A 26,661-nucleotide genomic window follows, 5' to 3' on the forward strand; every position below is an offset into this window, starting at 1 on the left:
GTATTAGCCACAAACATCTCAACAAAGCTCAGTTACTTACGTCCAATTTTATAAGAACTCCATATGAACAATCCACAACTAAAAAAAAAGTTAAAACTGATAATGAATCAAAATAATGCTAATAAGTCGTCTTTTATTTTTTTAATGGAACACACCCCCTCAGCGATCAATTAAAATTCTCACGAAAAAAATGAGTTTACCTCGGCCAAAACAGCAACATAGAAAAAAAAAAATAGGAAGTTGGTGGCATAAGGTTGAAGAATAGTGATAATAAACAGTAAATTAGAAGAGACACAAGAGAGAGAGTTGAAGTCAAATGTGAGAATACACGCGCAAACACACGCACGGCACAAAAGAAGCAAGCGTTGGTTTGTTAGTAGTGTATGTATAGCGTGTGTATTGTTTGCTTCTTCTCTTTCTCCAACTCTTCATGCTCTCTTCTTTTTTTTTTTTGTCTCGGTCTAATACATAACAACACACAAACCCAACAAGAACAACATTGAACGGTGCCGGCTTCATCTTTACGTAATTATTGCGGCAACAATCGAATCCCATCTTGCGATTTCGCCTCCTCAAACCCCGCGAGTTAAATTCCCTCCCCAGATCCATATTGCTTCCACGTCGAATCGGTGTGGTACGGTGTGTTTTATTCATTAGACAAGATTGGAATGCAAGTTTAATTGATTAATACTAATAATCAATCATCGTAGCGAGATGGTGTCGTCGAGCCAGGTGGTGAAAGTAAAGAGAAATACGCTACGACCATGCATGACATGCCCTCTCTGCCACAAGTTCTTCAAAGATGCCACCACCATCTCTCTCTGCCTTCACACCTGTTCGTCTCTCTCTCTCTGCTCTTTCGATTTCGATGCTGCTTCTGATTTTTTTTCTTTCTTTCTCTCTTTTAGATTTTGGCGTTGCTCTTGTTTACCTACCCCCGCTAATTGCAATGCATTGTTCTTTGTTTGACCCCCCCCCCCCCCCGGTCTCTTGCTTATCGTTGTTCTTCTCTTTAATTTATATTCAATTGCCTGGATTTTCTTGATTTGGGTTTTCAATGCGGTTCCTTAATTGTTTCTGATTGGTGATTTCAATGATCCGGTTTCCTATCATTGCTATTGCGTGAAGAGAAGGTTAAAAAATTGTTTTGTTACTGTGGTAGAGCAATAAGATTTACATGATACCTGAGCTTACATGTTTTACTTTTCTGTGGGGTTTCTGTGATTTGACGGGTAAGGAATGAAATCATCTTAATTTGTGTCTTGAGCTGGTTTACTGTTATGAAGTTCTTTTTGAGGATGCAATGGACTTTCATAATATGTTTGTTTTGTAATTCGAGCAGCGTGCGATATTTATAACATTCCTGAATCACGCACTTGCACCTTCTTGCTTGCACATGTTTTTGAGATCATTTGTTGACACTTTCAAGGATCTTCTGTGCAATGCACTGAACTGTGAACCTTACACCAGTTTGCAGGAAGTGCATATATGAGAAACTCTCGGATGAGGAGATGGATTGCTGTCCTGTGTGCCATATTGACTTAGGCTGCCTTCCGGTGGAGAAACTCAGGTCGGCTGCTGTCTTTGGTTGCCAACATAATATTGCAATTTGTGCGACTTATAACTTCTTTGAATTAGACTGAACAAACATGCCACTGCAATTTCTGGTTGGAGATAAATTAATATTTGTACTTTGTTTACTCTGTTTTGTCTTCTCCTTCCTTCTCTTGTTAGTATTTGTTGCTTGCTTGTATGAGAGAACATGCTGTTAAATGTTTATGAATGCTCATGATCAATCTCTACCTTTTTTCTTTCTTGTTATAAAACATATTTATCTAGTATGAGCGCATGAAAGTTGTGGCCTTAAATCAGTGTTAAATGGCGGCGCTATGGCCACCATGGTGGAATGTTAGGAAATTTTTTTGCCAACCGCCATAGTCAATTTGTGAAGGGAGGCCCGCTACGGTGGCACCATAGGCTGCAATTGTGTGTTTATATGGCTGAGTTTTGGCCTTCCACTGTGTTCCGTCATCTGTCATCGATAACATTGCCTTAAATATCTTTCCCAATGTATTGCCGAAACACTTCGCCAAACTCATTCTATTTCTTTCAGTAAGATTTCTACTTTTGTTTTCCCTACTTTCAGAAATGTTATCACAAAGTATTATTTGTCTCATCTGTCTTATTTTGTGTCACAGATAATTGTTTAACTGTTGACCTTTCAGAATGCAGATACAAAGTTTTGTTTAGTACAAATAGTATCTATTATATTTTATAGGGCATCTTCTTTCTAAAGTCTAAAGACTGCCAATAGCTTAGCATTTTCATGAAATTGTGTCTTACATGTGAATTTCATCTGCAGCTTGTGATTTTTGGTGAACATTAATATTTTTATATAATGGATCTTCATTATGAAAACCACAATCAGAGTGATGTCGTTCCCATATTCAAGCATGTTAGATTTGAATGAGTTATTCTTAGAGGTTGCATGCATAAGTTATTTTGTCGATTTTTAAAAACCAGCAGTGTCGTAAATCTGTAGGAAGATCTTTGCAAAAATAATCAAGGGTTCCTATTAATTATATGCAGGCCGGACCATAATTTGCATGATATAAGGGCAAAAATATTCCCTTTTAAAAGAAAAAAGATCAAAGCCCAAGAAGTTTTGTCTTCAATATCATTGCCTGCAAAAAGGAAGGAAAGATCACTTTCATCATTGGTAGTCAGTGCTCCCAAAGTTTCAATGCAGCCTGGCTTTACAGGAAAGAGAACAAAAAACAGTACACGAAAGGCTGCTGCTTTACGTGGATGCAGTTTTCTTCTCGACGAATCAATAAAGAAGGAACAAACAAATGGTGATGATAATATGGTAAGCTCAATTTTACCTGATTCATCAAATATGACTTCTTAAAATGAAAGTCAGGTGTGGGTTATGGGGGCAACAGGACTTGGTGTTACTTTTCTATTTGTGTTTTTGACTTTTGCTGGTTTCTATGTGACATTAATTAAGCCTCTGTTTCATATAATGGCCATGTATAATGCGATAATGGTTATGTATAATCATTGGTTCGCCATATTATAGGATTCTCCCATGCCTGAGCATTCTAAGAAGCATAAGCCCCATGAAGATACAGAGAACAGTGTGCAACATACAGAAGGGAAGGTTGATCTTTGGACACCACTGAACTGTCTTGTTGAAGCTGTCAACAGAACAAAGTCCTCCAGGTCAAATTCACAAGCAACTCCTCTTGCCAAATTAGAGTCCCCAACTACTCCTCATGGTGGACAGGATGCATCTGAAACTACAACCAAAACAGACCTACCTGCTTCTGCCCAGAGTGAATTAAACATTCCAAAATCCAAAAATAAGGATACTGGACTTAAACCAATATTTGGAGATGACAAGGATGCAAACAGCTTGCCTTTAGGACCAGTGAAGCGAAGAAGATTGCGTCCTGCTGGTCAGAAAAGGGTTGCAGCATCTGAGATGTCTGCCTCATCCCCAGCCCCACTCGATGCAACAGGGGGCAAGTGCAACAGAAAAAACAGTCCTATTTGGTTTTCATTAGTTGCTTCAGAGGACCAGTAAGTTTTTTATATATACAACAACCGTACTAATTATAAAATGTTGAGCTTCTGCAGTCATTAAAGAAATTGATGTTATTATTCAGGAAAGGAGATTTTCCCTTGCCACAGATCTCAGCATGTTACTTACGAATAAAGTAATTCTTCTGACTCTCATTGCCATTCTGTTTATCTAATTTTATTTTATTATTCTAAGTTTTTCTTGATTTTTCTGTTATGTGACTATGACTTTGGTCTGTGAATTGAATAGAATATAACTTTTCTCATTTTGGTGTCAAAATCAAGCTAACAAACAATAATAAGATAAGAAAAAAAAGTGTTACTGACAGATGTTCAAATAAAAACTTCCATGCTGCATACTAAGGAAGTATGTTCACCATGTTTTTCAGGAAGCAAATAGTGAAATTTAGTCTTCCATATTTTGTAACTTGGTTTTGGACTGACTAATTTCTTTAGAACAACCATAGATTCAAAAATCAGCAGATTAGATCATTGTCTTACAGCCTGTTTGGTTCTGTGTCCCATAGGCTACAGCACACACAAGAGACTCAGAAACCAATGCTAATTTATGTAGCTTCTCCCTTTAAGTGGGAATTAAACATGAGTCTTTTGTGACGTGAAGCCAAACAGGCTACAAGTCATATGTTGATTTGATTTTGCTGTGTTATTCTAGATGGCAGATGCACGGATTGGTGGTTATTGTCTGAATCACAGTTTTATTAAAGGGAAACTTAGCTTCTATATTAACTCATTTGAAAATCTGTTGATTTTTCTGGCTTCTTTCATTCTATTGTTGCTTTACTTGCTTGTCCTCTTTCTTTTCTCTTTTAATTTTCTTCAATATATTCCCTTATAAGAATTTATAGGTGATAATTGTAATTCTTTGTTTCTTACCTCATCACAGGGATGGTACTGTGCCTGTCTCATTTATTCAAAAGTACCTTATGAAGAAACTTAATCTTGCCAGTGAAGCAGAGGTGAGTAAATTGTAATTACTACCTTCTAAGAAATAAGAATGGTTGGCACGTTCTCTCTCCTGCTTTATGTTTTCTTGTTTTCTCTTACTTTGGTTTAAGGGTGTAAATTGTAGTAAGAATTTGTTGTCCTGAATCATTTTGCTGTATAAGGTGTGTCTAGTGTGTCTTTATTGTTGTTAATTAGTGATAACTGAGAAATCGCTCCAGGAAGTCAAGCAACATATTGCAAGCCTTGTGGACATTGTCTGGGGGCTGAGGCTATCTTGAGAAATTAGTACAACTTTGTATGCTTCTACATAATATATTACAAATGCACAACTACGAACAACTGGGTAGAAGAGAAATAGAGTCTCCACTGGCATGATCCCATGCACCCACATGATTAGCTATGTAATGAAAATGAAAATATTGGAAACAAAATTCTCGTGTTGAAGTTTTAACAAGTCACCAAGTAGGCACTCGGTGCTGAAATAACATTGAAGGTACTGAAATAATGACTCTTGGTCCTTTCACCTTGGGTCCAGGTTTTACCAGGTGAAAACAATACCTGAATTTCCCATATATTGGTCTGAAATTTTGTCATCTCCAATGCAACCCTTTTCCTAAGGTCCCACGGATCTATGTGAACTTTTCTATTTTGACAACACATTTTCTTTCCAAATCAAAAATAATAATTCAAGTTATTGGCTGGTGCATTCCTGGTGCTATAGATTGATACTGTTTTGTAATCTGCGCAGGTGGAAATAATGTGCCGAGGTCAGCCAGTGCTCCCATCTTTACAACTGCATAATTTAGTAGATCTATGGTTCCGGACAGCATCAACCTCAAAAAAGATACCAGCATCAGTGGGGTCCTCAGCCAAAGATTTTGTAATGGTTTTATCATATTGTCGAAAGGCCTTGCCTCCTTGACAAAGTTTCCTATTCTATCTATATATCATTTTCCCTCCGCTACTTTACATACATACACAATCAACTGTTTTGATAGCATTCTCACCGATATTACTGCTTAGAGATTTGTTCATTTAGTAGCATGCGAGGAATCTATGATTTTGTTTTGCTCATGACTGAATATGTGCAGCCAGCAATTTTCAGTTTTCTTCTGCTTCATTTGCTGCTGTTCTTTGGATCATGATTACTATTTCCTTTTGATCCAATGATGCCTTTCCCCTTAGTAAGAATCAAAATGAGTGGTTATAAATCAGGAAGTACTCTACCAAAATTTCTCTAATCCAAGATGCAATCATTTTTATATGAAATAGTTAATATTATTTATTTTAATTTTAATACAACCAAATCTTATGAGGTTATTTGAAATGAGAATTGTGATGTTTCTGATCATAATGTATATTTTAATGAAAAAAGAATTGAAGTTCCGTGATTTTCTACCCAAGTAACATTGTTTTTAATGGAAAGGGTATAACTATTAATGATTATAAAAAATTAAATAAGTGAAATAAAAATATACCATCGCAAACGATACATCATACATTTATGTTACTATATCATTATAAAATCGAATCATGATGTAAAATTTTAATAATGTATAACTTTTAAATAATATATTAAATTTAAATTATTTTCTTTTCTGCATTTAGTTAATGCAGGGCCTTAAAGGCCCAGATTCTCTTCCAGATTTTTAAATTTTATTTTTTAAGTGATTGATTCTAAATAAATTATTAAATATTGTGCTTAATTAAATTGGAAAAGGCATCATTAAAGTGTTATGAAAATTAAAGAATTCTTCACTTTAAAAAGGATTGGTGTTGGCTGACTACTTAGTACATATGAAAAAAAAAAATTACGCTTTCTTTTATAACTTTCTAACAAATAATCACTTTACATTTTTACTTGTTGAATACCATTTAAAGTAATTTAAAAAAAAATCATGTTCCAAACAAAGCGATCACTTTGCCCTGGTGCTTGTAAATAAGGTTAGAAAATATGTAAAGTGAAAGAACAAAAGTTTATCTCTGATTAATTTAATTTTAAAAAATTCACAATTTAATCTACTTTAAATTAATAATAAATAAAAATTTGTTTTAATTTTTTAAAATTAAATAAAAATAAAAAATAATATTTTTACTGTTTCTTTTCTTTTATGAATATTTTAAAAAAACGTTTTAGTATACCTCTTCTTTCTTTTTCTTTTTTTTTTAAGCACTTCTTCGTTTTTAAATCCACGAAATCCTATAAACGCAAAGGGCTATTAGTCAACCTCGTAGTGGTACTGGTACTGTTGTCGGATCGAAAACCCTAAATTGAATTCGAATCAACAACATGCAGCAGGTAACAAAAAAACCCTAATAAATCTTGAGATCACACTTTGTTATTTCGACGGATTCATGTGAAAGCTGATCTCTTTTTATTTATTTTTTGGGGATCCGAAAAGGGAGGAGGCTCGGAGACGGAAGTGACATGGGAGGACCAGCAGAACATCAACAAATTCGGAAGGTTGAACAATCGCTTTCACGAGCTTGAGGATGAGATCAAAATCGCTAAGGTAATCTATTCAACTCTTTATTTCCACTTCAGTTTCTGCACCTATCATTCTCATCCTTGTGTTGTGTTTAGTGTATTATGCGCAGAACATCAAAGGTTATGTTATGCACAAATTCTGTTCACTTCTTGTTTAGTTATATTACTCCAAAGTCACTGTATGCTTAAGATTAAGAACTTAAGACCTTAGGTGTGAGTTGTATCAGGAATTAATCATATCATTAGCCAAAAAAGAAAAAAAATTATCTTGCCTACAATCTTTAGCAGTGGACTAAAAAGAACTTTTATGCAATATGTGAAGTTAAGAAAAAGATTGAGTCCCATTTCATCACCAAATTAGAGGGGAAATGGAGGGAGGAAAAATAGACGACGATTACATGATTATAATTATATCCTCCAAAATTAATTATGTGGACTAACTAATTCTAACTTTGCTTGAGTCTTTTCTTTAAACGCACAGGTTTAGAGTTTTCTTAATTAATCTGTTCTGCTCTCTGGTTCTGTGTTTGGTTTAATGAGATTTAGTTGTTGAAGTGTCTGCTCTGCAATTTCTGTCGTGGTTTTAATTTCACTGCTATTCAGGCATTTTGCTATGGCAAACCCATTGTAGGCTTTTTTTTTCATAGTATGATGCAAATACGGCAAGGTTCTAATTTTCAATCTTTACAGGAAACAAACGATAATTTGGAGGATGCAAGCAACGAGTTGATTCTCACAGATGAAGAGGTCGTTCGGTTTCAAATAGGAGAGGTTTTTGCTCATGTGCCAAAGGACGAAGTTGAGAACAGGATAGAACAGATAAAAGAGGTGACAAGCCAAAAATTAGAAAAACTTGAAGAGGAGAAAGAATCTGTGCTTGCTCAGATGGCTGAACTCAAGAAAATTTTATATGCGAAGTTCAATGACTCGATCAATCTTGAGGAGGATTAGTAACTTCTTGTTGATAGATTTCTAGTTGTTGTTTTCTTGTTAATATGACCTAATGGACCTTTGGCATTTTTGAGTCACTGCCTATTTTCTTTCAATTTTAGAATGTATGTTATCTTGCTTGAACCTCTTTATTCTGTGTGAATTTCATTTTCCATTTATTGTATCCTGAAGGGGGGGGGGGGGGGAAATTGCCTTTCTGGTTTGAGAATATTAAGATGTTTGACTTCTATTAAAGTGCAGAATGGATGAAATATTTTGCTGCCTAAGAGATAACTGACCAATACTAACTATCAAGAGAAAGCAGCATAGCATAGTAGAGCGTGTTGAGAATATTAAGATGTTTGACTTTTTTGTTTAAACTATAATAGTTATATAGTTTAATATATATGTTTTGGGTACAGATAATAGTTTTATATATTTTTTAGTTGTTTGTTCATATAGCAATTTTCTTTATTAGAAAATCTTTACAATTACCTTAGAAACTTAATAAAAGAAGAATGATTATCTCGTGGGTAAAATCTACTCTATTGAGTATTAACATAAAATGCATCATACATTTTATCTCACAATTCTTTCATGTCATTTCGCAACGACCCCCGACCGTGTTCCTCAAGCACTGCATCAACTTGTCACCATTTTTTAATTTTTTTTATCCGTACGTTATAGATTTATCATTGAAAGGAATCCTCCACAATTGAGAAAGTTTACAGCAAGTGCAAATAGACAATACGAAAGCATGAAATATAGGTTCAAGTTGTGCAATTTTCAAACAGATTTCTATCGTGAATAATCACCATCTACAATGCCATGGAGGTGTACAACAAGCATTCATCATAAACTAGGAAACTGTTAAAATGGACAGCCCAATATCTACTACAGTGGGACTGTCAACAAATTGAAATTCATTTATCAACAGATTTTTTTCTTCCATTTGAACTAATTTCAATAATCCTTTTAGTTATTTTGATAGGTGCAATTGTCCGGTTCACCAATTTTTAGAACTAATAATATTAAACCAAAACCAAAATTCAATTTTTTTTTGGTTAGATTTTATCACATTTATTTTTTACATCACTGCGTGATGCGTGTTATCCGAGATTGTAAGCAATAAGCATACACTTTAGAGTTGGCATTCTAATATTTCACAGTAGCATAAAAATCAATAATCACATCTGAAGATCACCAAAAATGAAAATAAAAAGTGAAGACAGAAATGATATTCCCACACCACCGTTCATGATTGCGTTGATCTTCTTTCCTCACATAAACATGAATAAACCCAGAGGTAGCAAAGCTGATTTCCAATTCTAGGGAGAACATGTGCTACATCATTGCATCCACACATACTAATCCGCAGATAATAATCATCCACCAACCTTTTACTACGCTTCATTATAATATTCCGATAGCTTTCTTACCAAAATCCTCCTTTTCCCCCATACTGTGCTCTTTACCTCATTCCCGTCAACATTCAACGAATCAACAATGATGAGCAAGGCTTTCGCTTTCTCTTACTTTTAGCTTAAAGAAGCAAGAGAATACCCCAGAATTTATTTTACAGAAAATTGACGTATAAATAGCTATGCAATCAACAGAGGGCAAACCAACTTAAGCCATATGCAATGAGAAAACGAACATTTACAAAACCACAAGTGTAAAATACAATCAGCATTTCGCAATGAATTCAATTGAAGGTCGAGCAAATGATCAAAATTACCAAGGGCAACACAGCAGCCAACAAAAACAGAACCATCAGTGAGATACATTAACAACGATAAAAAATGAGGATGAGCAGCAAGAGACTCAAACTTATCAAATAGAAACTAAACAAGGAACTGAAAAACAAGATGAACAAGCAAAATAACTCCATTGTGAGTCACTACTTTAACCAATCCAGTTCCTCAGAAAATTCCCGTATCTCTCTGACAGAAATTGACATAACACACCTAATTCCAAATTCCAATTCAATGTTGATCAATGCCTCACCACAGACACAGTTACAACACTGTTTCAATAAGTGACTGGTCTCCGAAACAAAGGACCCATCTTCGAAATTTGAACTCTGCCTTCTCAATTAAGAATTTAAACTTGTCAAATTAAGGGGGGGAAGTCAAGAACTCGATGGTGGTTGCGGAAGCGAATATAATATAATCAAATGGGGGTATAATTTGTTCTGATAGGCTGAGTCCCCACAACGGAAAGCAACGAACTTTCCTCGTCAAGAAACAAATCCTCGGTAACCCTAAACGCAGCGTGCAAGCCAACGAGAACCACCGAGACGATTAACGAGAGCAGGACATTGAGGCCGACGTGAGTGGAGACGAGCGAAACGACAGTGAGCAATCCCAAAACGCAGAGCACGGTTCTGTCGTCGAGGGTTTGGTTGAAAACGACGAGGGGGACGTCGCGGGAGAAGTAGAAGTAGTACCAGGCGACGAGGACGAGGAGGAAGACGATCATGGAGATAGGGTGCCAGAGGAGGCTGAGGAAGACGATGAGGAGCGTGACGGCGGCGTAGTTGAAGCGGAAGTAGCTCAGGTTTCTTCGGACTCGGATCATGGCGTCGTCGTAGGAGTAGGGGCGGGAGAGGGCTGATAGGTCTAGAAACTCGCGCCATGGACGGGGAGTCACCGAGGAGGTGGCGGCGGTGGATGGAGTAATTCCGGTGGGAGTGGGAGTGGGAGTGGCGCCGGCGAGGGTGCCGTAGCCGGCGGTGGGAATGTGGGACATTTGGGAGTGTTGGTTAGATCTGGAATTTGGGCATGAATGGGATGTGATGCGATTTGATTGAGAATTTGAGAATGAAAAAGGAAGAAAGGTGTTGGCCTGATGGGCGGGTTTCCTCTCTCTCTCTTTAGGGCTGTTTAATTTGCTTTGCCCCCCATTTCACTCTTTTCATTACTTCAAAGTATGTTAGAACACTAATATCGTAGATTTCTAATTGCACCTACGAAAACATTTATTGTTTAACGAGTTGCTTAATTTAAGATATTATTGTTTAATTATTTTATCATCAAGGTTCATTTATATATTATGTAAGATGGTTTAAAATTAAGCTCAATTCATGATTATAAAAATATTTTCTTTCTATTTTAAGAATAAGCTATTTAAGTGTGTGAGTCATTTAAAGGTGTGTCATTTAAAATTTGTTCAAAATCATGTCATCAGATAAAATGTGTATGAGTTGATCTAACTTCATTTTTAAAATACTATAGATTAGCACATGTGAGCATGACAATTGAGATATTTCTTTTATTGATAGAAATCAAATTCAAAAACTAAATAGTTTATAATAACTTACTCTTGTCCATCAAACTCAGTTAGCCTTTTATTGGTGCACAATTGGGATAGTAACTTGGAGGAAGATATTAATATTAATATCACTTATAATAATAAAATGTTTCAACTTTTTAGTAATCTATTTTTTTTTAAGGGATAGTGGTAATTCATCACTTAAGAAACAGTGTATGTGGTTTGAAGTAATTTTGGAATATGTGACATTTTGAGAGTTTTTTTTTTTATAAAGTGAAGACAAAATCACTGTATTAAATAATTGAGATAATAAACATAATTTTATATTATAATTTTGATGTTTTTAATTATAAAGAAATGATATTTGATGATAGTAAGAAAAAATATGCATTTTAAATAAAAAGGGGGTGAGAGAGGATTTCTATTCAAATAGTGAAGATAAAAATAGAAAAAATAATAAATTAAACTCAAACACTACATAAGATAAAAATGCTACTGTAAGCTAGTAAAAATAAACTTTATCAAAAATTCTATTTTAGTCAAATGAATTTTTAAATTAGTTAAGTCGAAAACTACCTTATTGTATGAATTTGATTCAAACTATAAAATCGAGATTGTATGCTTTGAGAATTGATTATTTTGATGCAATTATTTTATGAATTTCATTCATACGAGATGGTTTACTTTGAGAATCGACGGTTTTGATGTAATTATTGTATGAATTTTTATACAAATTCATACTAGAAAATTGGGATGGTATGCTTTAGAGAAATGCCAGTTTTGATGCAATTATTGTATGAATTTTTATCCCTCAAGAGTTACACACACCACCAGAACAACCAACTAACAAAATACACCACATAAGTAAGCACCAGACGCCCATGTGCAGCCTATCAACCAAACAGATTAACCCTCCTAGTGCCATAGACAACAGTGTCGTTACTGCTGCCAAACAACAACAAAGCCCCCAAGAAGAAAATTTGGTATGAGAATTGACGATTTTGATGTAATTATTGGAATCATACAATAAAATCGGGATGGTATGTTTTTAGAATTGATAATTTTGATGCCCATTATAGTATGAATTTTTGTTCAAATTCATACTACAAAATTATCATGGAGTTGGATTACAGCTAAATTCAAAAGAGTATATTTTTCTTTCTATCAGTGGCAGATGCAGTCAATGCTTATGTATGAAAGATGTCGCATGAGTTAGGCTTGATGGAAGGCCAACCACTGACAACCTCTGTTTTTGCCGTGGGTTTTTGATGTTTTGATAATATGTTCATCACAATAAACATATGTTGACTTGTATGTGGGGTTTTAGTACTCTGTTCTGTTGGGTTAGCTTTGTTTGTTAGGTTGCCTTTTACAAGGCTTTCTGTTTGATGTTGTCCTCTCTGTTTGTCTGTTGGGGGTTACCATATATCAGACCTTGTGAATTATGTTTCTGTCTCATTTTCATTTTATTAATAAAACTTATCTTTGCCTTAAAAAAATTAATCAAATTCATACTACAAAATCTGAATGGTATTATCACTTTGATAATGGATGGATTTGATGCTATTATTGTATGAATTTTAGCTAAATTCATACTAGAAAATTGGGATGGTAAGCTTTGAGAATTGACTTGACGATTTTGATATAATTATTGTATGATTTTTTATTCAATTTGATACTATAAAAATTGTATGATATACTTTGAGAATTGACAGTTTTGATGTAATTATTGTATGAATTTGATTCATACTATAAAACCGGAATGGTATGCTTAGAGAATTGACCAAAATGTGCAATTATTCTTTGGCAAACTGGTTTCTGTTTCAGCTGTATGCATTTGGGTGCACTTCCTAGTGTTGTTGAATGTTGATGGATAACTACAATGTGGGAGAGCATTTAATTTGGAGTCATATTCGATGGTATTACATTATAGCTACTTGCATGGTTAGTCTTGTAGCATGTATGAATGTAGTTATGTGGGACTTGCTGTTATGGGGTGAATGTATGTCTATTTTATATATCAGATGTTTATATCAGCAGGACTGGAGGCTATCAGATGTGTGAGCAAAGTTTCGGGGAAGGCTACTGTTATTGCTGCAATAGGTGTCAGGTATACAAAGAAATATGCCGATGGGGGATATACAATCTCTGGTATGCTGGTGTGCAAGATCTTATGCCCAAATATGTTTTTTCAGTGGGGGACATTCATAAGGCCTTTCACGAGTTTTTATTGGAAGGTTAGGGTGCTAAGAATTGTCATTTGTGTAAGTATGAATGTCTTAGTGATAGTATAAAGTCAAGTGGTCTTATGCAGACAGAACTTTTTCGGCACTGATAATGTTAGGTGGCGATGCATGTGAGGAGTAATTGAACAGTTTTAGCAAATAGTGGATATGGGGAGATAGTATGATCATATGTGAAGCAATTAAGTTGGGACTGCTTGCTGTATTATGTGGAAGTTTTGCTCAAGGTAGAACTTTATGTATTTGCAGAGCAGTTTTTAAACTAACTTCTGTTAAATCTGCCTACATCTACTATTAATGAAGTTTATTTTGCCTTTAAAGAAAATATTGAGACCAAGGTTAGCAATACTAAAAAACCTTTGGCTGGAAAGTGACTCCATTTTGGTAGTGCAGGCTTTTTCTAATCATACTTTGGTCCCTTGGTCTATTAGAAACAGATGGTTAAACTGTATAGAGTTAACGAAAAATATGCTTTTTGTAGTAGGTCACATCTATAGAGAGGGCAATATTTGTGCAGACAAACTAGTCCGTTTTGCTTCTTCTCTAAATGATTTTTGCTGGTTGAATTCTGCTCCTATTTTCATTGCAGTGGAATTGAATAGGTTTGTCTAACTATAGATTCTCTTGATTTCCCTCCCATGGGTTTGGTTCATGCCCCCCATGGTCTTCTGTTTTTTCTTCATCTTTTGGAATGAATTTCTTGGTTAGTGGCTGGGGATCTGTAGTGTTTGGGGTGCCAACCTAGTAGGGATTGCAAGCTCTAGGGTGAAGTTAGCTAAACTTGGTTTATTAAAAAAAAATACTATAAAATAGGAATGCTATGTCAATCCATATAACTCGCATGGATTGACAATCCATATAGGTGCTAAAAAACTTACCTCCGAATTGCCGTTTATCACTGCAACTCCCATCACAATGACGACAAAGACAATGCAGGTAACAAACCAGTGACAATGCAGCCAACAAATCACCAGGAGCCAAGGGAAGGAGAAACTCAGCGAAGTAAGAAGAAGAAGTAAAAAAGGACAATGTTGGAATTAATGAAAAATTGAATGTTATATGTGAGAATTACTGGGTGCAGGAAGAAAATCTCCAACCACACTTACACTAGGCAGGTAAGCCCATTCAATATCAAATTTGTTAGCATAAGAGGATCACACCTGAAGGGAAGGGCTATTCAAGACATGGATTCTAATCAGCAACCATATATGTCACCTTCTTTTGAAATATAGTCATATTACAAACTGACCCATCAGTTTTACATCTCCACTACCCTATTTTATTTATATATGGATTAAATTAAAAGTGTACGTTAAAACTCAATTTTAAAAAAACTATTTTTTCGAGGATTAAGTTGAAAATAAGTGTTAAAATTTAATTTAATATAGTGGTTCACCATACAAAGTCAACATTTTAATTATGATATGTTATTCAGATGGGTAAATGTTGTGGATTCAATTCCTTTGAAGTGATCACTACATTTCAAAAAAAAAAAGATCCTTTGAAGTGACTAACACATTATAGAATAAATAATGAGAAAATCAATAGTTTATATTTCATTTCTAATTGTCTATGCATAGCAAAACGGCTTGGGATGTCAATAGTTATTTTTTCACCAAATTAATTACTTTACACATTTATATTTACTCTAGTGAAACCAAATCAAAGTGTCCATATATAAAATGCAAAAGAGTGGATTGAAACGATTTTACGTAGAGATTGTCTTTAAAAAAATTTAATGTAACAACTTAATCGAAAATAAATGTTAACAGAAATCAAGAGTTTAACTCGACATCTAGTTATAATAGTGAGCCAACTCTGAATATTTCAGTTTCAACTACCAATTCATTTTCCTTACCAAGAATACATTTTCCTTTTTACCATCAATTCTAAAGAATCCCAAAAAAACAAAAATAAGGATAATGAGATAGGGTTGGGGAAAGAGAGAATCAGAGGGAACAATTACATTTTGCATGTTTATCTTTTACAATCAAGTCACGACAAGTCAAAGGATGTCCTAAGCTAAAGATGGGTAGAACTCATCTACTCAATATATATACTCATGATTGGTGTGACGTCTCTTGAATATATCTTGACAATACATGTTAAGGAAAGGCCATATCTCCTAACCACCCGACCCGAATGCTATTGTATTTTACCTGGCCTGTGACCCAAAAATTACTATAAGACGAATACACCCTGCGCGAGACAGCTTGAGATTAAAACAACTCGAAGAGAAAAAAGGTGAAGAAAAATGGGGTGATTGGCTATTGTATAAACCATAATGTCCTCTAATTAAGCAACTTCCAACCATATTGAATTTGTTAGTTTCAACGAAAACCCCCTCAGAAGGAATAATCCGAGACCACCCCTTTTTTTTCTTATTTTCTTAATTATTTTATTTTTTCTAGCTTTTCCCCTCCCCTCTCTGTACAAAACAAACTACCTCCCCCACTTTTTTCTCTCTCAAGAAGACTGCATCACAGAACAAGCAACGGCTTGAGCCCAATGCCTTAACTTGGTCTTCACATGTTCAGGGTCATCCCCTACATCACACACACACACACACAAACCCCATCAACACAAACACATTAACCAAATTAGTGACAAAAAAATATAGATACTTATAATGTACTTTTGCTACGTTGTTCTCCAATAAATCAGAATTGAAATTTCATTTTAATAATTTTTTTTTTTTTTGTGTTAGACGATTCAATAACCTATGTTAACTTTTAATGCAAACCTTTATTAGGCGGATTTTACATGGACATGAAACACTAATTTTAAGATTGTGGTGACGAAAAACAACATAACAAACCTGGGCTACATATTTTCCAGGAATCAGAATCGCTTCTAGGGCTTCCAAACGACGAAGAACGGCATCCGAGGGAAGAGGCACGGCTCTGAGGGGTGGAGACAGGACTAGGTGACAACCTGCGGTTAACAGCGAAATAAAGGTCAAGTGCGGGCAAGGTGTTACAGAGTCTCTGACCATCTTCCTCGTTGAATCCGAACCCAAGTTCTATACAGCCTTTAAGCTCATGCAGGTCCTCATCCGTGAGATCATCGCACACGGTCGAACTCCTCCTCCGCTCTTGCATGCGCCTTCTCTCCCATGCAATGTCCCGAGGCTTCTCGCACATCGACAACTGCTTCGACAGCCTCTTTTTGTTTTTCCACAACGGCGGCACCAGCAGCATGTGCTGCAGCTCCTCCTCCGACTCGCCCGGCGAAGAAGAAGAAGAAGAGGAGGAAAAATAACAAGTAGGAGTAGAAGAAGATGAAGACAAGGTGTCATGATGCTTTTGATGCTTTTCCTCGCTCATAGCTATAAAAGGTATGTCGATGAATATTTGAAATGATGGGTAGGTGACGGCGGAGGCAGAGCAAGGGGTACCCACCTTGCGTTGCCTCGCCGTGAAGGAATGATGGGTTAGGGTGGATAATTAATGAATTGGAGGGAACGTGGGATAAGGAAAAGAGAGGGGATAGTGTGTTCTAATAGTGGGGGGGTTTGAATTGTGGCTTTGAGATTCCACCGTCCATTTGTAACTGTAAGCAGCGACATTGTAGGAGGAAGGTGTGCAATATTTAGTAGGGTATGCTGTGTGTTGTTGTGCTTCATTATTGAAGGGTGCAGCTACATTCGGGTGAAATATTTGGGATATACTACTATAGGTTAACAATAATTAAAATGTTTTTATTATAAAATTAAGAATTATGAACCTAAAATCAATTTTTCAACCGTAAATGAAACACACACTAAATTAATTGAGGTTCCATTTGAAACTGATTCAGTTGCCTGTGACGTGTCATTGCCGGGTATCGTTTTCAAACTGTATAGTTTAGTGTTGTTATTATCACTAAAGCACAAGCTGTCACTAACTACGTCTACATGCATGCATGATGATGCAACAGAAATTGCATGCACGTAGGGAAATATACCCGTCGTAAATAAAGGAAGGAAACATAACCAATTTGGTGCATGGAATCATTGTAGCTAGGCTTTAGCTAGTGTTTAGATTTTTAGAATTGGATTTTTCTTTTTTTAGATCAAAAGGAGTCCACAAGGGCAGACCTTGAACATGTCAAATTCTATGGAATTGGACCCTACTATTTTCAAATTCCATGTTCGGCATGGCATGCAAAATTAGAAATCGAATTTAAAAAAAAAAAACAGAAAATACCATTTGATTCTCTGTTCATGCATTCAGATCGAATTGTTAGTTCTATACATTAAAGATTAAGCTTAAAGTCTATCTTCAATTTTTTTTTTATTTGTTTGAAAATAAGTTCAAATGATTTACCTAAAGATGTAATTAATTACTTTTTTACTCTATCACTACCAAGTACCATACATAGTTTATGTCGTCCGAGAAAAGTCAATTATTATAATATGAAAAATTCATTCTCTAATGTTTTCTAATACAAATAATTTTAAAAATATTTATGATGATAAAAATAAGTGTGGATTGCCAAATATATAGTCTGTCCCTTCGCGTCTAATAGGAATTTTTATATTTTTCTTGGTTTCACCTACATGTCTTTGTTAGCATATAGTTATTCTATGGCTTTCCCTCTTGGTAATTAAATATGCTAAATATGTGGCAACCATTTTCTTTCTTTCCAAGACTCTGGAATTTGTATTTGTTGTTTGGGTTTTACTTATACCCTCTTTATTGATTAATCAATGTCACAATATTATATCATAAATTATGTTTATAGAGAATTTTTACTGTTTAAAATCTTCTTATTTGTTTCGTAAAAGATCTACTTTTATCTTCCTCTACCTCAAACAATTGAACTAGCTAGCAATGGGTTCTGGAGACCATGTGTTTGTTGAAATTCAAGCCATTAAGCACGGGCTCAGTTGTAGTTGGAATCTGGGTGCCTAGAAGATAATTTGCGAATCAGATAATAACGACTTGGTGGTGCTATTGTTGGAATGGAAGGAGGATGTAGTCTCTTTGCATGTCCATAAGGAATCAATCAGTTGTAGTCTCATAGGGAGTTGTTATTTTCACTCTCTCCTTTTACTAATACACTTCCCTTTATAATTTTTTCCCCTAAAATATCCTAAAATTTACACTCCCCTTTTGTAATTGACCACTTCAATTTTTGCATTCCCCTTTACTCCTCCCCGCCTTTGTGCTCCAACCACAGAGTTTACATTCTCATTTCTATTTTCCCCAATGGTATTATTGATTCAGCTTGTAATGTAGGCTTCAATTAGCGGCGATAGCCTTTTTGTTGTGTTTCGATAAGATTTTAAGGATTTTATTTATTCCTTGCTTTTGCATTTCAATTTCTTATCATAAATGGCGTTTAATTTACGATGTAATGCATTTCATTTCATAGTAATTTTTTAGGCTTCTGAAATGCAGAGGGCTAAGGATAACAAATCTGCACTTGTTGATGAGGATAACGGCTCCACTTTTTTCGCTGAAGTGGAATATTTGATGAATTACGTATTTTTGTTTTTTGAAATTTTTAGGGTATTTCAAGGCGGCAGGAAAGAACCTCCACTCTGCGGTCAGAGGTTGTGCTTGTTGGCTGGAGGTGGTGGAGGTTGGAGGAGTGCAAATTCTAGGATATTTTTGGAAAAAAAAATTATAGTGTATTAGTGATAAAGGGGACAGTAAATAGCAACTCCCCTTTTATTTACTTTTGTAAATCTTTTCCACACATATCTAATAGTTAGGCAACTTGCAACATCCAGCATTTTTGTTAGAATACCCAATGGTTTTTAAAAATATCAAAAATGCCCTTGGTTATAAATAAGAGGTTTGATTTTCATCTCTGTAGCGTTTTTTCTTTTTTTGAAAAATCTTACACCCTTAGTGTGTTGTTTGTCTCCAGTGATGTATTCACGAGAATATGGTGAAGTGAGATGGTTATTCATCATCGGAGAAGAAGAGATATGTAGATAGAAACATACAAATTATCAATTCATATTACTCATACGAATCTATGTTTATAATTTTTTAAAAAATTTTAATTCCGCATGGCCATACAGTGTCTAATAATTAAATTTTAATCTTAAATTTTGGTTTCAATATTTTTTATAACTACCAAATTTAATATATTTTTAAATTTGATTTCAATCATTATCTTAAACTAACAATCTTATTATATTTTAAATTTTGGTTTCTATATATTTTTTAACTATCAAGTTTAATATATTTTTAAATTTGATTTCAATCATTATCTTACACTAACAATCTTATCATATTTTAAATTTTGATTTCAATATTTTTTATAACTACCAAATTTAATATATTTTTAAATTTGGTTTCAATCATTATCTTAAACTAACAATCTTATCATATTTTAAATTTTGGTTTTCATTTTTTTTATAACTATCAAATTTAATATATTTTTAAATTTGATTTCAATTATTATCTTAAACTAACAATCTTATCATATTTTAAATCTTGCTTTCAATATTTTTTATAACTACCAAATTTAATATATTTTTAAATCCAATTTCAATCATTATCTTAAACTAACAATCTTATCATATTTTAAATTTTAGTTTCAATATTTTTTATAACTATCAAATTTAATATATTTTTAAATTTGATTTCAATCATTACCTTAAACTAACAATCTTATCATATTTTAAATTTTAAATTTTGATTCTAATATTTATTTATAACTACCCATTTTAATATATTTTTAAATTTAATTTCAATCGTTATCTTAAACTAACAATTGTATCATATTTTAAATTTTGGTTTCAATATTTTTTATAACTAACATATTTATTGTACAATTAAAAATTATGTTTCAATATTTTTTATAACATATTTTAATTATTTAAAATTTTCATTTAATATTTTTTGTAACTAACAAATTTAAATTATTTTTAATTATGATTTTAATATTTTTCATAAGTAACAAATTCAATATCTTTTAAATATATATTTTGATTCTTTTTTAAAGTTACTCAAGTATAATATAACAATATTGAAAATTAATCGTTTCACCAATTTAATCTTAACTTTAGCAATCTAATCTTAATTTTAGAAATTTAATCTAATCTAATCTTAGTTTTAGTAATATAATCTAATCTTAGTAATAACTAATATATTTTTTTATAAATAAAATCAATATTTAACATATAAATAAATAAAAAATTATAAAATTATAAAATTTCACTAACATTACAAAACAACATTACACTACGAAACAATTTAAATAATAATTGACAAATATATATATATTTACAATGTAAACAAAAATAAAAAACAAATTTAGAAGGAAAAAAATTGAAAAAAAAAATTATTTAACAAAAAAAAAAAAACCATGCAGATCAGCAATTCGTATGGGTTATACGGATTGTCGATCCGAATGACCCATACGGATTGCTGATTCGTATTGTTCATACAGGTTATCAATCCGTATGAACCATACGGATTGATGATCCATGAGATTTTTTCAGAAAAATGCCATATTTATTTGCGGCATCGCTTCAAACAACAACATCAAATCAATATCAACAACATCCAAAACAACAACATCCAGCACCCACGGAGGAAGAAGAAGCACCAACGGAGTGAAATGACACATGGAAGAGGAAGAAGAAGAACCACAGCGGCGCGTGAAGTGGAGGAAGAAGAAAGAAAGAAGAAGAACCACAGTCGTGCGGAAAGTGAAGGAAGAAGAAGAACCGCAACCACGAAGAACCACAAACCACCAAGAGAATGAAGGAAACCACGACGTGCGTGAAGAAGAACGAAGAAGCAGAAGGAGAATGAAGGAGACCACCACGAGGAGGAAGAAGGACAACACGAAGGAAGAAGAAGCACTGCGACGAAATCATACGGATGCGCACTATAGTCGTATTTATATTAATGGGATGAAGGACATTTTAGCCTTTTCACCTAGGGTGCTGGGTGTCCCATGAGCCAACTTAACTCATCAGATGAGGGGATTCGGGTCAAACGAGCCAAAAAGAAAAAGTTTTTGTAATACTAAGAGTGTATAAATTCGACTCACTTAATCCACATGTTAGGTGGATTTGAGCCGGATTAGCTCATTAAATACACCTAAGTAATAACTAGTAAATAAATTAATAATAGAATAGAAGAAGGGTCTAGCATTTTTGGGTAAGAGTCACTGGTGTGGCCGTGTGATTGGTGTGAGACTCAACTCTCGTGAACACTACACGAGAGAAGAAAGAAGATGACATTTCGCACCCTAACCCAGCACTGGTTCCGGTACTACATCGCACTACCCATTTCAGTGCCGTCGTGACGCTCAGAGTGCTTGAATGGTCGCGCGACCTTGTTTGCCTATCCCTATTGTTGTGCTCGCTTGAGTGCTCTGCTCGGAGTGTGTCATGAGGCCACTACCTTGTTCACTGCTCCGTCAGTCCGTCTTGATCGTTGTTGTCCTCGGCCTCCCTTTGGCACAAATCATCAGATAATTTCTTGCTCTTTGTTGGTTTTGCAACACATTTTTAATTTTTATGATTGTATTCTGAGAAAAAGTTTTTAATTTTTGAAAATTTTAAACAAGTGAGTAAAAAACATTACTGTACTTTATATTTAAGCTCATCCGGTAATCTGTTAATAGAAACTCCTCTTATACATCTAACATTTTCAAAACTGTATTACTGTTAATAAAGCTTAGGTACGTATGTTATATTTTGTTTCTTTCGTATCCAATGTGAGGAAAATGTTCAGGTCGTTTCCGGTGACATATTTCATTGGATAAGATTTTAACTATTAAACCATTTAACTTGTTTTTATTAAAAATACTATAAATTAATGTTCACAAATTAGAATAGATGAATTGAGGTATATTCGATGGATACTCTTACGTTGAACAGAATCCCAATCCAAGCGGGAAATGACAGATTGTCACTCCCCCATCCCATATTCTATGGAAATGGAATGCTAAATATAGGTTTCGTAATAAGTCAATTTCAACCATTTACGATTCTCACTCCCTGTCGTTAGTTCCCAACTTCCGTAACTCTCAGCCATGAACGCTATCGTTCCTCGTCAAAGAGCCCAAAAAAAAAAAATTCCACTATCCGAATTCAGAACAAAAGAACAGACCATAACCATAGTAACTCCTCATTGTACCAAAAATTAAAAATAAAAAAATAATTAAAATAATAAAATTCAGCCTTGTCCTCTTGCCTGGTTTGGTCCGTTCCCACCAATCCAGGTAGGTTGTTTCACACCTGCACGAACAATCACGCTGATGATGGCATAGAGTTTTAACTTTCAACCATCGTTTCCATCACAACAGCACAAAAACAAACCCAAAACCGTTTGTTGTTAACTTCTGGCGTACAGGAAAACGGAAAGGAAATCCATTTTGTTCATTCATTCACATCACTCCACACCCCCATAATCTTTTCCTGTACGCCCCATCGTGTTTTTCCATTCATTTTCTTCCATCATGCATTCAACCATTGCGTGTCTTTTGTTGGTGTTCTGTTTCCCTGTTTTCTTAAACGCCGTACCCCCCGACAAAGGTGGCGGCGATTCCTTGATGTTGGGGTGTGGATTAGGCGAAGGTGGCGGTAAAGACAGCGACGGAAGGCAATGGACCCCCGACAACAAATACCTCTCAGGGGGCAACTCCGTCACTTCCAAAGCCTCTTTCCAAGACCCTTCGCTTTTTTCCGAGGTTCCGTACATGACATCACGCGTTTTTACCTCCGAAGCAACCTACAAGTTCCCCGTTAAACCCGACAAACGCTATTGGCTTAGGCTCCATTTCTACCCTGCAGTTTACAACACCTTCGACCCCGCCAATTCGTATTTCTCCGTCACATCAAACGCCGTTACGCTTCTTTCCAATTTCAGCGCCTCAATCACATGCCAAGCCCTCTCACAAGCCTACCTCGACCGAGAGTATTCCCTCGCGCCTTTGGATTCGGACACTCTCACCCTTACCTTCAAACCTTCTGAGAAACAGAACGGTGCTTTCGCTTTTGTTAATGGGATTCAGCTTATTGAAATACCCGAGTTGTTCGATTCGGCTCCTTTGGTGGGGTACTCTGACCAAACCATGGATACAAAAAGTTTGCATTTTCAGACAATGTTCAGATTAAACGTTGGTGGACAATTTATATCTCCGAAACAAGATTCTGGTCTAAGCAGAATGTGGTACGATGATACACCTTATTTATACGGTGCTGCCACTGGTGTTACCAACCAAGCTACCAAGGATGTCAAGATTGACTACAAAACCATGCCACAAAATATTGCTCCTCCTAATGTGTACTCCACTTCAAGATCCATGGGGAACAATAAGGACGTCAACATGGGTTTCAATCTCACGTGGATCTTCCAAGTTGATCCGGGCTCCATGTACCTTACAAGGTTGCATTTTTGTGACTATTACTATTCCAAAGTGAATGAAATTGTTTTCAAAATCTTCATCAACAATCAAACGGCGGAGGCTGAAGCTGATGTGATTGGGTGGACAGGAGGTAAAGGCGTGCCAACTTATAAAGATTATGTGATATATGTGAAAGATGAGGCAGGTGATGATCAACTCTGGCTTGCTTTGCACCCTGCACTTGAAACAAAGCCAGAATTTTATGATTCATTGCTCAATGGGGTGGAGGTGTTCAAGCTCAATGACACCGACTTATCTGGTCCCAATCCTCAACCTTCTGAGATGTTGATTCAACACGAGGAGCACGCAAAGACTTTCCAAAACAAACATGGTAGTAATAAGACTTTTGTTATTGGCAGTGCTGCTGGGGGTGCTGCAGGTTTTGCCTTAGTGGCTGCAATACTTGTTGTTGTTCAACACCAAAAGAAAAAGAAAGCTCCAGGATCATACAACACATCAAGCTGGCTACCTATTTACGGGAATTCACACACCGCAGGCACCAAAACCTCTGGGTCAGGGAAGAGTGTTGGTAGTGCCAACATATCAGCCATGGCTCAAGGATTGTGCCGTTATTTCTCCTTACAAGAGATGAAACAAGCGACCAAGAATTTTGATGAGTCAAATGTGATAGGGGTAGGAGGGTTTGGAAAGGTTTACAAGGGTGTTATTGATAATGGGTTCAAAGTGGCAATCAAAAGATCGAATCCGCAATCAGAACAAGGAGTAAACGAGTTCCAGACTGAGATTGAGATGCTGTCCAAGTTGAGACACAAGCATTTGGTGTCCTTGATTGGTTTTTGCGAGGAGGATAATGAGATGTGTCTGGTTTATGACTACATGGCACATGGCACCATGAGGGAGCACCTTTACAAAGGAAACAAGCCATTGGACACACTATCTTGGAAGCAAAGGTTGGAGATCTGCATAGGAGCTGCAAGAGGCCTTCACTACCTTCACACGGGTGCAAAGTACACCATCATTCATAGAGATGTCAAAACAACCAACATTCTCCTTGATGAAAATTGGGTTGCCAAGGTTTCAGATTTTGGACTTTCCAAAACGGGTCCAAACATGAACCAAGGTCATGTTAGTACTGTGGTGAAAGGTAGCTTTGGATACTTGGATCCTGAATATTTCAGGAGGCAACAATTGACCGAGAAATCAGATGTGTACTCATTTGGGGTTGTTTTATTTGAGGCGCTTTGTTCAAGGCCTGCTCTCAATCCTAGCCTTCCAAAGGAACAAGTAAGCCTTGCGGAATGGGCATTGTACAACAAAAGAAGAGGAACACTTGAGGACATCATTGACCCCAACATCAAAGGACAGATCAACCCTGAAAGCTTGAAAAAGTTTGCTGATGCAGCTGAGAAGTGTGTGTCTGATCTTGGATTCGAACGCCCCTCCATGAATGATCTCTTATGGAATCTTGAATTTGCTCTCAATGTGCAACAAAACCCGAATGGTACAACTCACGAACCGTGTCTTGAGGAAAGTGAGTTTGAAGATGTAAACTTGGAAAAAAATGACATGGCAGCTCACTACAAAAACCTTAGCCTTGGAAGTGAGCATGACCTTAGCCACTAGTCCAGTACTGATAACTCTGCTTCCATCTTCTAGCAAATTGCCAATCCAAAAGGACGATGAAGATAAATCACAAATGTTCCAAATGATCACTTTGCTATAACAGAGAGCTTCATGCTTTAAGGAAGTCAGGGAATTCAAGATTACAAAACCAGCGTCCACCGTTGCTTTTAGAGTAAACAGGCTTTATTGCTCTTTCCATTTATTGCCTTTTCTTCTTATTCTTCTCCTTCTTTGTTTTTTTTCCCCCTTGTTATCACGTTAAATAGCTTATTAAGTCTGATTGTGTATAGCATAATAGCAACCCGTTGTATAAAAAGGCTGAAAAATCAAGCTCACCCTGCTTGTTATGTACAATATAGCTGAATATATATAATATCATTTACAGTTTATAAGAATGAGTATTGTTTCTGCAAAATCAGCACTGTCAGGATTTAGATTATGTATCTGTGAACTGTAATCGAAAGAGATTGGGAATTCGGATTCCTTCTTAATCTATATCACTCCCAACTAGATAGAATGAAATTCTCGTGACAAGGTAGGAATACAAGATGAATTTGAAGGAATAACAATCTACCTTTATACAACATGATGACTCCATTATGCAAGGAATACCCTAGATGCGCGAGAGGATTGAAAAATGAAAAAAACGTATTTTTCATTTACGAAGAAAGTGAAAAATATAATATTAAATATGTTTTTGTTTCTCTAACTTAATGTTTTTTATTTTTTATTTTTATAAATTCATTTTTCTAAGTTTTGTAAATTATTATTTTTTTAATTTTGGTCCTTATAAAATATTTTTATATTTTTAGTCTTGTAAGTTTGTATTTTTTTTAATTTTTTCATTTATAGTCCCATGAGTTTGCACTTACATGGACCAATTTTTTTAAAAAAAATATAAACTTACATAAATTAAAAATAAACAAAATATCTTACATGATCTAAAATTAAAAAAAAACGTAAATTTACGGGAATTAAAATTAAAAAAATGAACTTTACTGATTGGGCTTTGCAAAAAGGATTTTATATAGGCTAGAATATACTCAACATTCAACAAAATCAGTTACACCAATAAACAAATCAATCGTCAATATTTGATGCAATGGGATTAAAATTATCTATGAAGCTTCTCGAAACAATATGCCAGCACAATGTCCCAAATGCCGAATATCCAAAGAAAAATGTGCGACTTGATGTCTTACAACGTAAATTTCCTTACGATATCTC

At 35.1% G+C, this 26,661-nt stretch overlaps 5 protein-coding genes across 6 annotated transcripts; 3 read left to right on the plus strand and 2 right to left on the minus strand.

The window, feature by feature from the left end:
- The first annotated feature begins 320 nt into the window (after positions 1-320).
- LOC114403859 (E3 ubiquitin protein ligase DRIP2-like) lies at positions 321-5,696 on the plus strand. Of its 2 annotated transcripts, XM_028367059.1 has the most exons (8): positions 321-634; positions 711-835; positions 1,471-1,570; positions 2,590-2,869; positions 3,083-3,585; positions 3,672-3,722; positions 4,490-4,562; positions 5,300-5,696. In XM_028367059.1, the coding sequence occupies exons 2-8, from the start codon at positions 715-717 to the stop codon at positions 5,471-5,473; spliced, it is 1,302 nt and encodes a 433-aa protein (XP_028222860.1). In that variant the 5' UTR covers positions 321-634; positions 711-714; the 3' UTR covers positions 5,474-5,696. The 2 variants fall into 2 exon arrangements, with proteins under 2 accessions (XP_028222860.1, XP_028222859.1); XM_028367058.1 differs by having other exon boundaries at positions 321-835.
- Positions 5,697-6,716: 1,020 nt separating this feature from the next.
- Positions 6,717-8,153, plus strand: LOC114402314 (probable prefoldin subunit 4). Its single transcript, XM_028364828.1, has 3 exons — positions 6,717-6,850; positions 6,954-7,064; positions 7,730-8,153. Exons 1-3 carry the CDS (start codon positions 6,842-6,844, stop codon positions 7,988-7,990), a joined length of 381 nt encoding a protein of 126 aa, XP_028220629.1. The 5' UTR covers positions 6,717-6,841; the 3' UTR covers positions 7,991-8,153.
- Positions 8,154-9,602: 1,449 nt separating this feature from the next.
- LOC114402288 (PRA1 family protein E-like) lies at positions 9,603-10,891 on the minus strand. Its single transcript, XM_028364801.1, has one exon. The coding sequence runs from the start codon at positions 10,718-10,720 to the stop codon at positions 10,142-10,144; it is 579 nt and encodes a 192-aa protein (XP_028220602.1). The 5' UTR covers positions 10,721-10,891; the 3' UTR covers positions 9,603-10,141.
- Positions 10,892-15,434: 4,543 nt separating this feature from the next.
- LOC114401440 lies at positions 15,435-16,957 on the minus strand. The gene is made up of 2 exons (XM_028363950.1): positions 16,304-16,957; positions 15,435-16,031 (listed from the first exon to the last, which is right to left on the minus strand). Exons 1-2 carry the CDS (start codon positions 16,809-16,811, stop codon positions 15,952-15,954), a joined length of 588 nt encoding a protein of 195 aa, XP_028219751.1. The 5' UTR covers positions 16,812-16,957; the 3' UTR covers positions 15,435-15,951.
- Positions 16,958-22,449: 5,492 nt separating this feature from the next.
- On the plus strand, positions 22,450-25,788 carry LOC114403451 (receptor-like protein kinase ANXUR2). Its single transcript, XM_028366445.1, has one exon. The coding sequence runs from the start codon at positions 22,903-22,905 to the stop codon at positions 25,432-25,434; it is 2,532 nt and encodes an 843-aa protein (XP_028222246.1). The 5' UTR covers positions 22,450-22,902; the 3' UTR covers positions 25,435-25,788.
- The last annotated feature ends 873 nt before the right edge of the window (positions 25,789-26,661 follow it).

This window comes from Glycine soja, chromosome 20 (assembly GCF_004193775.1).
Source record: "Glycine soja cultivar W05 chromosome 20, ASM419377v2, whole genome shotgun sequence".
Lineage (NCBI taxonomy): Eukaryota > Viridiplantae > Streptophyta > Magnoliopsida > Fabales > Fabaceae > Glycine > Glycine soja.

What these genes read in the sequence shown, in the direction of transcription:
- LOC114402288 (XM_028364801.1), bottom strand. Translation starts at nt 10,720, where the DNA reads ATGTCCCACATTCCCACCGCCGGCTACGGCACCCTCGCCGGCGCCACT.
- LOC114403451 (XM_028366445.1), top strand. Translation starts at nt 22,903, where the DNA reads ATGCATTCAACCATTGCGTGTCTTTTGTTGGTGTTCTGTTTCCCTGTT.
- LOC114401440 (XM_028363950.1), bottom strand. Translation starts at nt 16,811, where the DNA reads ATGAGCGAGGAAAAGCATCAAAAGCATCATGACACCTTGTCTTCATCT. An exon ending in CTGGAAAATATGTAGCCCAG is followed by an intron (nt 16,032 to 16,303) that starts GTTTGTTATGTT and finishes TGTGTGATGTAG; the next exon opens with GGGATGACCCTGAACATGTG.
- LOC114403859 (XM_028367058.1), top strand. Translation starts at nt 715, where the DNA reads ATGGTGTCGTCGAGCCAGGTGGTGAAAGTAAAGAGAAATACGCTACGA. An exon ending in CTTCCGGTGGAGAAACTCAG is followed by an intron (nt 1,571 to 2,589) that starts GTCGGCTGCTGT and finishes AATTATATGCAG; the next exon opens with GCCGGACCATAATTTGCATG. An exon ending in ATCTTGCCAGTGAAGCAGAG is followed by an intron (nt 4,563 to 5,299) that starts GTGAGTAAATTG and finishes TAATCTGCGCAG; the next exon opens with GTGGAAATAATGTGCCGAGG.
- LOC114402314 (XM_028364828.1), top strand. An exon ending in ATGAGATCAAAATCGCTAAG is followed by an intron (nt 7,065 to 7,729) that starts GTAATCTATTCA and finishes CAATCTTTACAG; the next exon opens with GAAACAAACGATAATTTGGA.